Source organism: Zeugodacus cucurbitae, chromosome 4, assembly GCF_028554725.1.
Source record: "Zeugodacus cucurbitae isolate PBARC_wt_2022May chromosome 4, idZeuCucr1.2, whole genome shotgun sequence".
Classification (NCBI taxonomy): domain Eukaryota; kingdom Metazoa; phylum Arthropoda; class Insecta; order Diptera; family Tephritidae; genus Zeugodacus; species Zeugodacus cucurbitae.
In genome coordinates, this window is record NC_071669.1 from 47,137,501 (window position 1) to 47,155,225 (window position 17,725).

Sequence of the window (17,725 nt, forward strand, 5' to 3'; positions counted from 1 at the left end):
AGTGAGCGGCAATGGAAAGACTTTCCATATACATACAAGTACAAATTTTAAAGAAAACGTGTGATAATAACTAGAAAGAATATGGAATTTCACGCTGCGCATGCGCGGCATAAGCTCGTAAATATTTGGTATTATACATTTTTTTGAGCCGGTTAAATAAATATTGTTTGACCTTTGAGGTTTTGTATTGAATACTGTTTGGGTCTCTGTGACAGATTACCTTTTGTTTTGGGATTTTTAGGAATTTCAATTTCTTATTTGGAAAAAATCCATCTATAATATTTAGTATGAGTCAAAAAACCACCTGTTTACTTATGTTAAACTGCACAGAAGCTTCTGTAGTGCGTTTCTGTAACTTTTCGTTATAATATCGAAAGAAATATCACTTTTGCGTAACGAAAGGTTTATAACGAACAATTTTTTTGAAGTGTTTCTGTAACTCAGAAAAGTCACCTTTCGTTATGGTTGTGGTGAGTCGTTATCAATGTTATCGAAAATGTGCTATAACTAAAATGAATGCATAAACGTCTGTCAATGTAGCGAATATATTTGTTTTGTTTACTGCAAAAAAGTTTTGTTTACTCTTATTTTTTTATTCGTAAGTACAAATAATATTTTATATACTATATATATATTTTGAATGTATAAATTTAGTATCAATGTTATAATTTCTTAGTGAATCAAATTATGATAGCTGCTGCAATATTTGCCTTATTGGAGGACCAACGGAATATGTTACGCGGCGACATCTGAGGGATACAACTGACCCATTTCATTTGCCGGAAGCTCGCTTTGAAGAGCTATTCCATTTTAAAAAAGATCCCGCAATAGCCTTGTTACAAGAGCTAAGTCCTCGTATGAAAAGTGGCGAAAGGCGTACGTTTGTCCCAAAATCATTAAGAATGAGTGCAGCACTTCATTACTATGCGACAGGATCATATTTGAGAGACGTTGGCCAAGATTTTGTGTGCTCATTAAGCAAGACAGTTGTGTGTCGTGCAGTAAAAGCAGTCACAAACATCATTGAAGGAAAATTAATGTGTAAATACATTAAATTTCCAACATCTTTAGAGGAACAAAACAAAATAAAACAAACGTAAGAAAATCATTATATAGGTACATAAAAAATATTGTGTATGTACATATGTGTTTATATTTTTACAGATTTTTTTCATCTACAGGTTTATTCTATATATATATATATACATACATGCATATGTTTATATATAATATACTGAACGAACCTTTTTCCACTGCTCAACGGTTTTACATGCTCCTCCGCATGCGTTCAATTCCGCTGTGAGAGTTGCCCAAACAGCATTAGCAGCTTTGCCGCTGTTTGGGCCACCAAATTGTCCGTTATCAACATTTCTATGATTTTTCAATAAATCTAGAAATTTTTGTTTTTGTTGTTTGGTAACTTTTCCACTTCTTACTTTTTTCTGTTAATAATATAAACAATATAAACATAAACAAACCATCAAAATTTTTCCAGCTACCTCGCTCATCTTTATTTTGGCGCAAAATATCACTGCAATTTTTTTAATGATATAATAACGAATATCATAACGAAAGAAATAACGAAAATGCTTTTCACCAGACTTACAGAAACACTACACTTCGTTATACTAGTGAATTCGATATATCGTTCGTTATTATGCATAACGAAAAGTTACAGAAACGCACTACTGAATTGCCTTCAAATTTCGCCAAAGAAAAGATTCAAAAATATTTTAAATATATTTTTTCAAGACAAATATGATTTATAATACAGTTTTAATTAAATTAATTAAAAAATAAAATTTTTTTATTCATTTAAGTATACACTTTCATATACAACCAAGTACACACTTGTATGTATATATGTATTTTATTGCTCGAAATGCAATTACGAGTACGAAACTCGTTTTCGTGTGGGAAAATATTCGATAAACGCGCCGGCGACAACTGAAAATGCACAAAAACACAAACAAACCAACACTCACATACTTGCATACATACAAACACACGAGCGGCAATTATAAATAGCATTTCTTCGGCAATCAGACGATGTGCGCCGTTTGGGCTTTTATTACAGTTATTTCAGCAGTCGCTTCTATTTTTGTTGCATTTATTATTGTTTTGCCAGGGGGAGTGCGGCGTACAGAGTGGCCGTTGGAAACTCTCACTTTCATTTCATTTCATTGCGATTTCAGGTTTAACCGACTTCGTGTATGTTTATATGTTTGTTGTTGTTGTTGTCGTTAATACTGTCGCTGGCGCTGTCGTGATTATTATTGCTTTTTTATTTTTATTTCGCTTTTCTCTGCTTTATTATTGTTGCTTTGTTTGCATTTTTACACCGTTGTTTTATGTTTTCCGGGCTTCGCGTGATTACATACATATATACATACATATGTTCATATATGTATATATATATATGTATATGTGTGTGTCTGCAATGTTAACTTTCTGTTTACCCGCCAAACTGGCTGACACGCTTGGCTGGCTGATGCGCTGTCTGTTTGCTCTTGCCGCTGCTGCAACATTTCTTTGTTGCTCTTAGTTGTTGTTGTTATTGTTGCTGCTGCTGCTGCTGTACTATCAGCGATGCACTGACATAATATTTGCAATTTTCTTTTCAGGTTTTATTTAATGCTTCTTATTTCATACATTATGTTGCAACTACGTGAATTTTTTTTTTGTGGCGGCAAACGATGCAACATGTAATGGCACACGTACATACACTTTATGTACATACATATATAGAAGTGTGAGTTAGTGCTGTTTTCTTGAGTAAAAATGGACATATGTATTTAAATTTGTTTACTTTCTTGTGTTTATTGATGGTAGTAAATTATCTGCGTTTTTTGTTGTTGGCATAAACTTGGATCTCAAATGAAATGGCGGATGTATTGATAACACTGTGAACTATATTTAACCCTTTAAAGGTTCAAATATATCTTAGAGAGAATTCTTAATTTACGAGAATATAAAAAAATTTAGAATCCAGAGTAAAAATCCAAACAGCCTTGTATTTCTTTGGATTTATCGATTCGATCGATAAAAATTAAATTAAATTCATGAAGATTATAGAAGCTCAGACTCTGGTAGATCCAGTTCTGGCTTATAAAATCGTTTTAAGAAATTGCCATCATATAGGACACTTATTTATCCATTTCGTCAAACACATTTACTTTATGTTCGAGCACATTAGAGAAGATTAGCAATATTTCTTCATATATTTTTATCTCCGTGGATATACGTTAATACATTTGAGTTTATTATTGTTAGATTTCCACTTTTGGTGTACAGAAAATGTCAACCCGATTCTATTTTGATCAAAACATTTCTACTGTTGAAAAACTTATCCTAAAATCTATCTTAGTTTTGGAAATAGCATCAATATTTCGTATAAGAACAGGCTAAAGTAAGTTCCACCAAACAACAAAACGAGTAAATTCAATTATGAACTATCCAATGTCTATAGTAATGTACTATGAGCCTTCCCTCTCTCTCTCGTTTTTGATGTCACCAAGCAACTGTCAAAATTACTCCGAAAAAGTAACCCACTGAAATTTTCAAAATCTTTAATCTATTTTTCTTGAAACCTCCTTCCGATCTTAATATTAGACAAGAATTAGAGGATTCCCGACATCGCGGATAAGCTTCAAGACTATCATAAAAACACTTTGAAGCAATGCTACAGTTAGTGCCATGATCCAAGTAGACGTACTTTATTGCCTTTTATTGTGACAGTTCACGCTTGAGTCGTGTCAATGTGATTTTTGTTCAGTATTGTTGGTCATTTCATCATGGAAAGACTTACAACAATCACCCAACTTGAGGCCCTGCATTAATTATTGGACAATATTCGACCGAATAGACCATGTTCAGCACGTTTCTGGGCCAGTGGAATCATCGGTCCATATTTCTTAAAAAAATATTCCAGTGAGAACGTAACCGTCAATGGCGACCGTTATCGAGCTACTATTTGATGCCTGAAATTGAAGCTCGTGATCTCGACGACCTTTGGTTTCAACAAGACTTCGCAGACATCGCATCAATCAATGGATTTATTGAGAGAACAGAACGGTGAGCAGATAATTTCTCATTTTTGGCGGGTCCGCTGGCCACCAAAATCGTGTGATATCATACCTTTAGACTTTTTTCTGCGGGGAAATGTTCGAAGGAGTAATCGAAAATTGGACTCAATGGATGGAAAGAGAAAATCTAATAAATAATAAATAACAAATAATGTTCTTTCGAATGATAATAAACATTATCCATTCAATTTGAATTTTCTTGGTTTTTAAGGTAGGGAATCACCCTTTATTATGAGTTACATAATAATAAGGATAATAAGGAGGAAGACAATAATATCACAGGTAGTTCTGAAGGCTTACAAACCTCCAAAGCAAGCTCGACTTGATAAGTATTTACAAAGAGTTTAAGAGTTTATTTGACTGAATGTTATATTATAGAGGAAAATTGTAATTATTATAAGCTGTAACTACTTTTAGTCAACAATCACTAGAGAAATTACTATGCCGCACATGTTTAACCCATATTTTACTAACATACTTTCATAAAATTGGCAAAAATGTAACATTTGCGCCAGCTGATACACGATTACGAATGTAAAATTTCCATTTAAACATTTTCAAAAAGGCAAGAAAAATGAAGAAAGTAAAACTGAAAAATTGAAGAAAGAAAAAAAAAACCGTGCCGATAATTACAAAACTATAAGGAAGTGAAACGGTGTAAGTAAATAACCCACTTTTCGCACCTTCACCACAGACAGTTAAATACTACAGCACACACATGCACATATGTATTTGTGTGAGTGAGTCCACGCAGCCGCAAACGGAGCCAAAATAAATCAAAATGTAAGTGGTGAAATAAAACAAAAGCAAAAAGCAGTAAACAGTTGGCGTCGAGCCGCATGTTTTACACACAAACAGACACACATACAAGTGCACATGCGCTCACACACCATGACAACTTGATGATTTGCCCACTTGACGTCTCGATCGCTTGATGCCTTGATCGCTTGATGGTTTGATGGCTTTACAAAATTGGTGGCAACCGCATTATTGGCCACTTAAGTGCGCCTCGACGCCGTCACACAGTAGCCCAGTTTCTTAGCTGCCACAAATGTTAAATGTTGTTATTGTTATTGTTTATTGTAAAACGCGAAAATGCGAAAATGCGACGAGCAAAAGTGGAGTAAAATGCATTTTTTTAAATGCAGGCAAGTAGTTACATACATATGAGTACATATATAGCTAGTTGCTGTTGCATGTAGGCATGTTAATCACTTGCGGCATGCCACAAATTGAGCGTCGCGTCTCCCACACTTAAGTATATTATTTAACTTGAAAACAAGGAAGTGTTTCACACACGCGCCTAAAGAAAGTCAGAGAATATGTAATAGTGTCTGAGAAGTTGTGTGTATTTTATAGTAAATAATGCTGTTGCCTTGGTAAAGTAGCGCTTAAAAATAGTATTCAATCCTTTATAGAAGCCCTTTTCATATTCGGATAAACTGTCATTGAAACCAGTTTTTGTCATTTTCGATTTTTCCGTCGTCAATATTTTACCCAGAACTTCTTCTGACGATAGACAGTTTTAATTTCAAAAGCATTGATTTGTCTCTGACTGACTTACTACTGGTGGTCCATTTCACCTCATCAGATCAGAGTTTCGACATAAACCCAAAAAATCAATATGACGTACTGCGTTTTGAAAAATTCATCGAAATCGTTTGAATCTCGTTACTCGGGGGTTCTTGGGGTTGCTGATTACTAATTTGACGTTACTTTTCAAAAATCGAACCAATATGGCGGTCAGCGTTTTGAAGAATTTGCCATAATTATCATTCACATATACCCTTGGGAGACTTCTCTTAATAGAAATATGATTATGGATAATAATTGATTATAGAAAAGGTAAAACATGGACACTGCTCGACTCAAGCGTGTACTCTTGTGTGTTTTGGAGCGGAAAGATGCCAAGAAGTAGTAATGTGAGCCCGTTTCAAAAGCTGATAAAGTGTCTTCGATTCGCTGCTCTCTTAAGCTTGGTGAATCGAACATACTTTCAGTATAAATATTTGAATTTTCAAGTCTTACTTAAAAGTCTACAAAGTGAATATATAAGTGGTTTGAATGGTAGGTTCTTTAAACTAAGAGACTTAGAAAATTGTTAGACTAACAAACTGTATTGCATATTTGTGGGCACGCGCCTGTTTTAAGGTATTTTTTCTGACAACAAATAAAATAAACATTTAATCATAACAAATAAAATTTTCGAATGTTTTCTAAAAATAGAGTTTCGAAGTGCGCAAATTAGAGGTAAAATTCCGCAAAAAACTTAAAATTTTGTTTAAAATTGCATGCGATAAATTTAATATGTCATGAAAGCGTCTACACACTGTCACTATGTGAACGAATGATGAACAAAAAGCTGTGTAAATACCATAGTGATAACGATCTATGAGAACTAATGACACAACCGAATGCAAAAAAATAGACAGCAACAACAACAAGCCTACAACTAAAAAAGATATATACCTAACTACACACATAGAAGTATATTAAAATGTACGTGGAAGCTCCACTGAGCAACAAATTAAGCATTCCCCATGCTTGCGCTTTTAGTGTGCGCAGTGCTGCGCATGCGCTAACGGCAGCAAACAGCGCGTCGCTTGCATGCTAAAAAACTTCTGGGCAACGGTGTGCATGTTAAAAAACACTTTCACTGATTTCGAATTTTGTGTTGTATTTTCCTTCGTTGGGCTGGCTGGCTGATTGTTGTTGTTGCTTACTTGCCTGCTAGCACATACTTGCATGTATTTATATATAGTATGACCACAATGATTATTGTTGCTGTTGTTGTTGTGGTGCTTCTTTTTCTGGTTTGCAATTTGCACGTCGCCGTCGCCGCGTACGTGTTTGTTGCCACCGCAAGCACACCACTTGCCATCGTCATCGTCGTCGTCGTTGACGGTGCGACTGTGGCCAGCGTTGGCTGGTGCGCCACATTTCTAAAAGATTATGCAACACTTTATTGCCGCTATAACTGGCAGTTTTAGTATTGTTTTGCTTTGTTGGCTGTTGTTTGTTGTTGCTGGTGGCATGGCTCATTACGCGCACTTTGAGCCATAAAACGATTTTTAGTGTGTGTGTCTTTGATAATTTTATGTGCGCTAAGCGTTAGAGCGTCTATTCTTCAAGCGTGTGAGCGTATATGTGTGCGTTTTAACTATGAATACGCCACAAACGCCCACATGGCTGCAACCGTCGCCGATTCTTGCCTTCAACTGACTTATACTTATTATACATATATATACACAAATAGGGGCTTATCGCCGCTACCTTCTGGCTGCTGACCGCTCACGTACCGCCGCTTTGTGGCTTTGCACCGCTTTGATTATTGGCGCGCAATTGCTTTTTCTAATCAAATGTGTGTCTTTGTTTCGCAGTCGATCCAGCCAAAGCAACAACAACAACTGGCGCTGTGACCGCTAATAGGCGCTTGGCAATTGACGCAGCTCGTACGTGCAGTGGCGTGGTGGCGCGTATCAATTGAACGCTCAACGCGCTCGGGCGAATGTGACACCTTACATGCTTGTTGGCGTTTTAGCACTCGTACGCGGGTTGTTATTGTTATTGTTATTGGTGTTACCCATCCGCAGTGCTAACAACAAAAGTGGTTACCCAGTTACATAGCTGCATATGTAGGCATACATACATAGATTAATAATAAGCAATTGTATGTTTATGCAATGTTTCTTTCTTTTTTCGGACTTGATTTTCTTTTTTTTTTTACACCGCTTGACTTGGTTTCAATTTGCAATACAACAAAAATAAAAATAAAAGAAATAAGCGCTCATTCCTGCCGCCGTTATTTCATTGAGTTGTACGTGTTGTTTGGTTCATTTATTTATTTATAATAAATTCCTATTAATGCATTGCCACAATTTCTAAATATATATTGAGCGAATAAATACATATATATAATTAATATTTATTTTTAATATTTTTGTTATATTTTTTTTTGTATGCTTTGTGTTGTTTAATCAGCTTCACTTACCGCATTAAAAATAATAATAAGCATGAAAGAGTAACCATGATATACAAACATATGCATTTCAAAGAAAATGTATAACACATGAAATATTTTTTGCTTGAATTCTATGAACTACTTCCAATTTTTTAATTATAGCAGGTTAATACATATATTTTCTGTCTCTAGAGCCCCAACCCATACTCAAAAACTAAGGTACAGTCTTGATTCCGATTAACTAAAAGTAAAGATGTTTTGTTCTAATAGTAGTCATCTTTCGTCAGGCAATATTAAAGCTTCGAGTGAAGTTCTGCCCTGAAAAGACTGCTTAAAATATTGCTCAGGCTTTTGAAGTTGGGTAGAATCTTATAGGTATTCCCAGGGTATATAACATCTACGGTGGAGCAACTAACACAAATAAACCAACCATTGTTTATAAATAATTGAGACTTCTCAATTTCAAATCCATTTTATACCTACAGTAGAAGTATTCCACACCATTAGGCATTTGTGTTTTACTTTCTAAATCCTCATGTAATGTCAGACAGATGTATATTAAATTTCATCGCAAACTAAAATAAGTTGAGTTAGTTGCTTTAAAACTCTAATGGTTTTAATGAGTGAGTAAAAAAATCCACACTAATAATCTCTGAGTAAAAGTTGGTTCATTCTCCACATTTAGGATTAAATGATAAATTCGACAATATTCATTGCAAGGAATAACCACAAAAGAATCTGGATATAATAGAGATCAAATTTCAAAGCAGCGAAGACTAATGACTCCGTCATTACTGGATTCGCATTATATTACGTCTTCAACTTTGCTTCCGCCGTTTTCCAATAGATGTCTCTAGGGTCAAGCACTGGTCGATTAATTCGATTTTTATTTTCTTGGACATTTGTGTCAACATTAACCCAACAAAATATTTGTAGAGATCTGTTTGCATCCCAAACTTATTCTCAACTGAAAATGTCACTCTTTGAGCCGATTTCTCGAGATTTGCTGGAATTTTTTTTTTTTAATTCAGATCCCAATAAAGGATTATTGAGTTAGAAATTTCGAATTATATTGTCCACATTTAATGAGATTTGTATGTATTGCATTGCTTCTCTTTTCCTTCCAGTATAGTTGCCATTGGACGCTATTCAATCCTCAGAAGAGAATATTTGATCTCAGAAGGGCTAGTAAAACCAACTATGAGACAAAGAAACAGTCCTGGACTAAAAACTTTCGGACAACAAAAACAATGTTTGTTTTGTAAAACAAATACCTGTATTGGTTTCTAGTTCAAGAATATAATAAAAGGAGTTACAAGGCAATGAAACTATGAACAATACAAGGTCTATACTTCCAAACAGTACATTTATTTAATTCATGATGCGATAAGGTAAGAGGTATATGTCATTTCATCAGTAAATATTTATACTGTGGGATTGAGGTTTACTTGAACTAAATACTGTTTTGAAGTCAGAAAAAATATATGCAGAAAGAACTGAATTTAACTGAAGAGCAATGCAAAATAGGAGAGACGAAGCTCAATTTAGTAAGGGTTTGTTCATCTAATCGTTTTGAACTAGATTCTTTCATTACATTAAAATATTACTAGAACCTATACTAATATCACAATTACACAAAAAAAAAAATAAAATAAATATCAATTAAAAGGCTCTAGAAAATTAAATAATTTTCTACTTTATTCGGATTTTTTGAAAATCTTATAGAAATATAGAATCTAGCTAAGCAAAAATCCCGCCACAAATCATTACCGACATCTATTATTTGAGAATACACTATTGAAAGAATAATTAATATATATGTATGTATGTGAGTATGTCTACTTAACGCTACTTTATTGTATTATTTTTTAAATTTGCAAAGTTAGGATGACTCTGGTTGACGGGGAGTTTGTATGTATATTTTTGAATAATTGTATATACATATGTATACTATGTATGTGCTTTCTGCGTATTTTTATGCACTTGCTTGGTAAGTTTCTAGAAACACATGTTCTACATATGCAATAATTTTTAAGATGAACAAACAAGTTTCACAATCGAAATAAATTCGAATAAGTTAAAGCGCAAACATAAATAAGAATCGGCTATGAATTAGTGTTTAGTAGATGCAATCAAGTCTTTTGATCTTAATTTAGAAAAAGCGAAATCAAAACGCGACTGGTTGATGATTGGTACTTTTTTGTTCAGAAGTTTATAATTTTTTTAAACTTTTATTTTTTTATTTTTTATTTTGAAATTTATGAAACTTTTTGGTGACTAAAAAAATTAAACAAAAAATGGTTGAAAATAAAAAATATATCTTGATAGAAATGTGTCAATATTGTTATCATTATCTCTGTTTAACGAAAATGAAAGCCTCTTAAGCAGTCAAGCTTGCTTTTTTTAATAAAATAATATATTTCTGAGTACCCACAGCCGTTTATTATAAACAATGCGCGATAGTAGAGCGTGGCGAATGAGAGAATTCGACAAAATGAGGAGTGTCCGATCGGCAATTAATGCGGTGAACGCGTTCGGTGACGCCGCTGGGCATACAAATGACATTTGTATGCTTTTTAATCGATTTAAAAATGCTTTGATTTCATTTTGATTGCCAAAAAAATCAAATTTTGTTGTTTTTGCATATACAATTGACAATAAGTTGGCGATTATTGACTATTATTATGCTTCTAGACAATAGGTTTTCAATTTGAAAGCGATAATTTGGTGCTACTCTAATTGTTATAATTTTTATTGAGAAAAAAATTATCAAAAAATATTTAAAAAATACAACAACAACAATTTTTAAAAGGAATTTACTTTCTAGCATGAGATTTTTTATTATACATATGTATGTGGTATATTTTTTTAACCGCAATTCCCCAGCTATCAATTACTCCTGCGATCGGGTTTATTTGATTCTTTTTTATTTTTATTTTATTATTCTTTTTTTAATTTTATTATTTTTATTTTATTTTATAAACTGCGGTTGACATGTGAAGGGTAGCGCGCACACAGTCCGCTAAACATACATATCTTTTACATAGCATGAAACAAGCAATCAGCAAAATGCCAACTCGAAAATGAAATTGAAACTGAAACAAAAAATTCGTCAAAAAACTGCCGAAAAAGTGAAAGTTTTTATACGCTCGAAATTTTCAGATGATGTTGCTAAGTAAGCAAGCGGCAGCGCAGCGTTCGCGTCAACGCAGCAGCGATTAAACAGCACAGCAACACACACTCACACACTTATATTAAAAGTGGCGACCGCTGCGCATGCGCCGTAACGCGTCACCGCTTAATGAAAGTAAAAACGAATTTTTGTTGTTATTGCTGGCTGTCGCTTAATTCCGCTTGTATGCCAGAGCGCTTGTAGTTTTAAGGTCTTTTACGAATTTCGACTTTATTTAGCATTTTCTTTCTGCAGCACTGCTTTGTGTGCCGTGTTTTATTAATTATTTGTTGTTGCTCGTGCTGCGTCACTGCGCCTGGGAATCGCTGAAATAATGCGTAAAAAGGGCTGCGTGACACGGAAAGCCGAAATCGCCGAAGCGATATGCTACAAATGATAAGCGCTCGTAGTGAGAGTGAAGTACATATGCTTGTGTGAGAGGCGCAAAGGGCTTTGCAGAAAGTCTAGGCTCGAATGAGTTGACAAAAAAAATTAAATGAAATAAAAATGCTGTCATTAAATGTAAAATTTCGCTAAATTTTATGTCTTTTTACTTTTTAAGTCTTCAAAATTGTGGTATATTAGGATGGGAGGGAGTTTTGTGTTTTGAGATTTCTTGCAGTTCATGCAATTATGTAGAAAATAAAGGTTTCTAGCAGTAATTTAGCCAATTTTAAGACTAGTGTGAAATATATTTTCAAAATAAATAATTATTTTAGAAAAAAATTTCTATTATTAAATATACATATAATCTCAATTATTATTACATTTTTAAATTAATTGCATGCAATAATTTTTTTTAATTTAATTTTTTTATTTTAATCTTAAATTTTTATATGGATTTTCAATATTAAATATTCAAATAAATTAAATTTTAATAAAAAAAAATTGCATGCGATAATTTTTTTAACTGTTTTATTTTTTACTATAATTTTGATTTTTTAAATTAGATAGAAATTTTTTTGGAAATTTTAAAAATACAAATTACCTGATTTTTTTTTTTAAATATATGCAAAAAATTGCATGCGATAATATTTTAATTAATTAATTTCTTCATTTAAATTTTGTTTTTTAAAATTTTCGCTATTAAATACACAATTAATCTCATTTTATACATTTTATTAAATAAATTGCATGCGATATTTTTAGTTTTTCTAATATCAAGTCACCAAATTTTATGAAACATTTTTTTTTTTATAAAATTATTAATTAATAATAATTCATGATATTTTTTATAAAACCAGCTATATTTATGTTTCTTATATCATATTTGTATATTGTTTTAATAACAAGTATAATAGATTTATTTCAATTAATTTCTATTTTAATCATTATTATTCAAACTATTATTATTTTTTGTTTAAAAAAATACATTGTGAACAATCTGTTTTATCAACTAACATCGCCACCTTTCTCGCAGAAGTTATTAAAATAAAATATGTTTTCTATTGCCAAAAACCCCAGTAAATTTTTGTTTGTATGTACTTATATATTTTCATTTGTGGTGTGTTTAAATACATTTTGAATATGAATAGAACCGTTCTATTTGCATACATGCAGGGCAAGTGTTACGACTTTTATATGTACGTGTATACATATATATTTTTGCAGCTGCGACTCAAAACTAACGCATTTGTTTCCTGTTTTTGCGCTTAATGCAAACCACAAAAAACAAAAGAAAAACGAAAGAAATATTGAAATGAGTAAAAATAACTATCTAAGCACAATGCCGCTCAATTTAAGTTAAATTAAACGAAAACATCGCATGCAGCACGTGGCACTGCTGTGCTTCGTGTAAGAAACTATATATGCGCTCGTGTGTGCAGTTATGTTCTTGGCGGTTGTTCTTTGCGCTTGCCAGCCTTAATCCAGCTTTGTGACACCGACTTTTTATGCCGCAGCATATTCTTGCACGCTTCACCTTTGCTTTGTGCAATCGACATGACATTCGTCTAAGGTCAGTGTCATTTCCTAGTTGTACTATGTTTTCAAAGTCTAGGTTGTTTCATTGAATGCCAAAGGTATCAGTGCAAGAATAATCGATTCAATTGCAGCAAAGAAATGGAATTTTTATTATAAAGTAAAAGTAAGTTGTAGAAATACAACAGCTACTTGCAAGATAATGCTATCAGTAGCTTACAGTTCTCTTCTATAAGCGAGTGCCAAAAGAACACTCTCCTAAAATAATCACATACATATAGTATGGAAGCAGTGGAGTGTTCTTCAGCCTTTTGCTTACAAAAAATTAAAACTCAATGACTTATAGGAGTTGATAAGTTATAAGAGCGTACTTTTACTCGCTTACAAAGCAATAAAGCTTCAGAAAGACTTCTTTTTATTGCGGTCATAAAAGGCCAGAGTTAACCACCCTTTACCACCAAACGCTTATAAAATACCCCTATTGGAAGTCTAATAATACTACATTCTACTTTACTACTATTTTTAAAATATTTTTCAAAATCTACTCCAAAATATGCATCCCGAATTGAGTATATTTTTGACCATTGCCAGTTAGAGATGATCATTCAACATTTTGAAATAAACACAAAGAACTTTTATAAACAATTTGAGAATTATATGACAGTTATGTTATATGAATGAAATAACGCAAAGAAATTCCTATATCCCGCACAGAAATATTTTAAACTTTTCTGAGTACTTAAGATTACCGGATATGAAAATAACTGTTTACTAATGACTATTTTGAAATTATTTATTCTTCTTCTTTAGAAAAATTGCCTACTTAACTGCAAATTAGCCGGCTGGCACGTGTAGTTCTTTACTAATATTGAGTGGTTATAAATATGTAATAGAATATGAGCGTGATCAGTCGAGTGTGAAAAGCAGTAAAAGGGACTGTAGAGAAATATGGATGCAAATTTAATTAACAGAGGACGAAAATGAGCAAAAAGCAATAAAAAATGTAATTTTTGATTTTTCTTCACATTCGAAGAAGACTTCTTTCATTTGGGTTGAACTTGTGGAACACTAAAATGTCGTGGTGTCATTTTAGACTAAAGTTATGAGCAATTAAACGTAATAATTATTGAGTGAGCAGTTTCTGAAACACTACTCATTGTTATTTAGTTTTGAAAATTATAAAAAAAATCACTTATAGCGTCACTTTATTGTAATTACCATTGAGATATGAGGCATGTTGCTTCCACAGCTGTTGCACTTGAAACTGCGTCCAACGGTTATTGTCGTCGATGCTGTTGTTATTGCCATTCGTGTTGTTATTATTGTTACCAACACCGTTGGGCACATTGCCGTTATTGTGCGCTAAACCCGCACCATTGTTGTTGTTATTGTTATTGCTGTCATTTGCGCTGCCGCCATTGCCATTGCTCTGACCGCCGCCCATAATACCCACCAAGCCATTCAAACTCAAATTGTTGTTCGGCGTCGCAGGGTTATTATTGTTATTGTTGTTGTTGGTAATCAAATTCGCCGTGTTGCCAACATTCGCCAGCACATTGCCATTGCCGATGCCATTGCCATTGCTGATGTTGTTGTTCATGTTGTTGATATTGTTCGCTGCCACTGCGACCACCGCCGCCGCGGCATTATTCACATTCGCCACATTGGCTAAATGTTGCAAGCGATGATGCAACAATTGACTGCTTGGCGGCAGACTGCCAACCAAATTGTTGCCCAGCGTATTGATTGTCTGTTGCAGCTGTGTGTTGGCAACATTTTGCATTGTGTTGCGCAGATGCAAATGTACATTGTTGCTGAGGCTGTTCACAACATTTGTGTTGTTATTATTGTTATTGCTGCTGCCACCACTGTTGTTGCTGTTGTTGCCATTGTTGACGGGATTGCCGGCAACAGCGGCTATGCTATTGACAAGATTACTTGTGCTCACCAAATTGCTGCCCAAACTGCTGACGGCGGCCGCGGCGGTGAGTCCATTTGTGGCGCCACCAACAACACCGCTGCCAACACTGCCGCCGCCCGCGGCTAACAGATGTGGCAGATTGTGTACGACTTGTAGCGGCAGTGAGCTGAGCGGTGGCAGTGCGGTTGCATGATTTGGCGATTGCAGATTACCCAACAATTGCTGTTGTTGCTGCTGCTGCTGCTGTTGTTGTTGTTGCTGTGCATGTTGCACATTCTGCAGCAGCTGTAGGTGCGCTTGATGCTGTTGCTGCTGCTGTTGGTGTTGTTGTTGCTGTTGTTGTTGTTGTTGCTGCTGCTGTTGCGCGTTTTGCAATTGTGTTTGATGCGCATGCGCATTGCCAATTTGTAGCGCCTGCGTTAAATAATCCATTCTAAGTACTCTAAGTGCTCATGCAATTCATTCATTCATGTGCACAAGCGGCGCGCGAGTGAAAACAAAACACGAAACGTTAGCTGAAAAGCGCACGTGCCAACGTGGTACAGTTCTAGGTGCGCAAACAATGTCTGTGGCTTGGACGCATGCGCAGTATAAACTTGGTTGTTTTTGTTGGTGCTTAGTTATTGTTGTAGTTTCGCTTGTTGCAACTTTTTTGCTACTTGTTGTTGTTGTTTTTTATATCTGCTTACACCTTCATTGAGTCTACGTTTTTTGTTCCTGATTCTCTCTATTTTTGTTGTAAATATAAATATATGCTTGCGCTTGCTGCCGTCTTCACTTTGTTGTTGTTGCTATTTTTGCTTTATTATATTTAAATTTTATTTATTATTTTTTTACTTTATTTACACATCACCCGGCCGTTTGCTTAGCTTGCGCTTGTTCGATCTGGCCGCTTCGTGCTTGCCTATTCTAGTCTCTGACACAATAACAACAAGCATATGCGCCACGCGAACACTTGTTCTAGCCAGCTATTGTTGTTGTCAAGTCGTGCCGCCAAGTTTTTGCTGCTTTTCTATTATTTATTTATTATTTTATTTATTTTTGATTTTTTTTTAAATTTATTTTCTTTGAAAAGAATCGTCGAAAATTGCACCTGAGCTCTTGGCTCTTTCTATTATATTATGCGGCTTTGTTTTAGAATTTCAGCTTTTCTTGTGCAGACACATTTATTTTGCTTTAAATATTTGCATTAATTTATTTCCTTTATCGCGTGTGTTTGTTGTTGCTCCTTATTTGCATGCCATTTAGTTAATGTGCCGTTCAGACTTTTTATAACTAATTTAAATTTATTCTGTTTATTTTTGCGTATATTTTTGCATTTAAATTATTTGATTTTTTTCTTGCATATATTTTCGATTTTTTCTTTCGCCGATTGTTCACTCACATCACGAACGTGCATTTATACAATTTTTTCTCTTGTCTGCATTTGTTTGAATAAAATAGTGCACAATTCCTTTTGTAAAAAAAATATTTTGTTTTTTATTTTTTTTTTAAATTTTTTTTTTCACGAAACAATCGTGCTCTAGCATATAAATGAGATCCTTGCGCTGCAACTTGCCACGACTAACTTAAATTTAGTTTTATTTTATTAAAGTTATTATTTGTATTATTTTTAGTTTATTCCTAACCCTTTTTGTTTCTCCGCTCGCTTGCTCTTGCTCTTGACATTTGCCTTTACCCGCTACCTTGGTCTAGGGCAAGTGTTTTGTCGTTTACCTTTCAATTAGTCGATCGTTTGGTATTAAGAAAAAGTCTGACCTTGAGAATATTTCACTACCAACACACCGTTAGACGAAAGAACATTTAGTTATTCGCTTTTCTGTTTGTTTTCACTCGAATTCGTTATGGCGCACAGGCGGTGCGGTGCGGTGCGGTGTTGACTGAACGCGCGCCGTGTTTTAGCTTCGCCGATCGCACAATTTGCTTCACTTAGCCACGCTCAATGTTTGCCTTTTAGTTTTTCGTTTTTTTTTCTACGGGTTTTTATGAATTATATTTGTTGTTTGCTTTAGTTTTATTTGTTTATTTTCTTTTCAGTTTCGTATTTGAAACTATTCTGACTTTGTTGCATTTGTGATAACGTCGCTTGTTTTGGTCGCGTATGTTTTTGTTAGTTTATACTGCTGTTGTTGTTGCTAATGTGGGTGCTGATTTTTGCGTTGCGTTCATTAGCAATATATCTCTAGATTATTTTCTAATTACACACAGTTTTGTAGCTTGTTTTGTTTTGTTGCTTTTGCCAATTGTATTAGCGTTGGTTCTAGACGCTTGCTTTGTGCGCAGATACTAAGTTTGCTTAGCTGTTTTTTGTTCTAAGTACTTTTTTAAGATTTTCACTGTAATCCAGCAAACACTCAAGTCCACTTTACACCCAATTTCGCTTGAAACACTTTAACCGACACATAACTCGAGGATTAGAGCTAATATCCATACTTCGAAACACAACAGTTGAGTTGACGCTTAATTTCCGCAATCGTTGTTCGCTCTCAACTGATAAGCGCGCACTCAAGGATCATTGTCGAGATAAACACTTTCACGAAATTATGAAATCGTAACTGTCACCGCGTTATCTACACAAACTTGTTGTTGGGGAAAAATACAGTGGAGATGTTTCACAGTTAAATTTCCCGCACTGTCACCAAATTGTTTGGCACTCCACACACTTA

At 34.2% G+C, this 17,725-nt stretch overlaps 1 protein-coding gene across 12 annotated transcripts in view; it reads right to left on the minus strand.

The window, feature by feature from the left end:
- The window catches only part of LOC105221003 (AAC-rich mRNA clone AAC11 protein), a 61,516-nt gene that overhangs the window by 23,284 nt on the left and 20,507 nt on the right, over nucleotides 1-17,725 (minus strand). For 4 of the 12 annotated variants that reach the window (XM_011197624.3, XM_011197622.3, XM_011197628.3 and 1 more), the window contains exon 1: nucleotides 14,357-16,459. The exons of the other annotated variants lie outside the window; for them this stretch is intronic. In XM_011197624.3, the coding sequence (XP_011195926.2) occupies nucleotides 14,357-15,491 (1,135 nt within the window). In that variant the 5' untranslated portion in view covers nucleotides 15,492-16,459. Of the gene's footprint in view, nucleotides 1-14,356; nucleotides 16,460-17,725 lie in introns of those variants that run through there. 12 annotated transcript variants of the gene reach the window in all.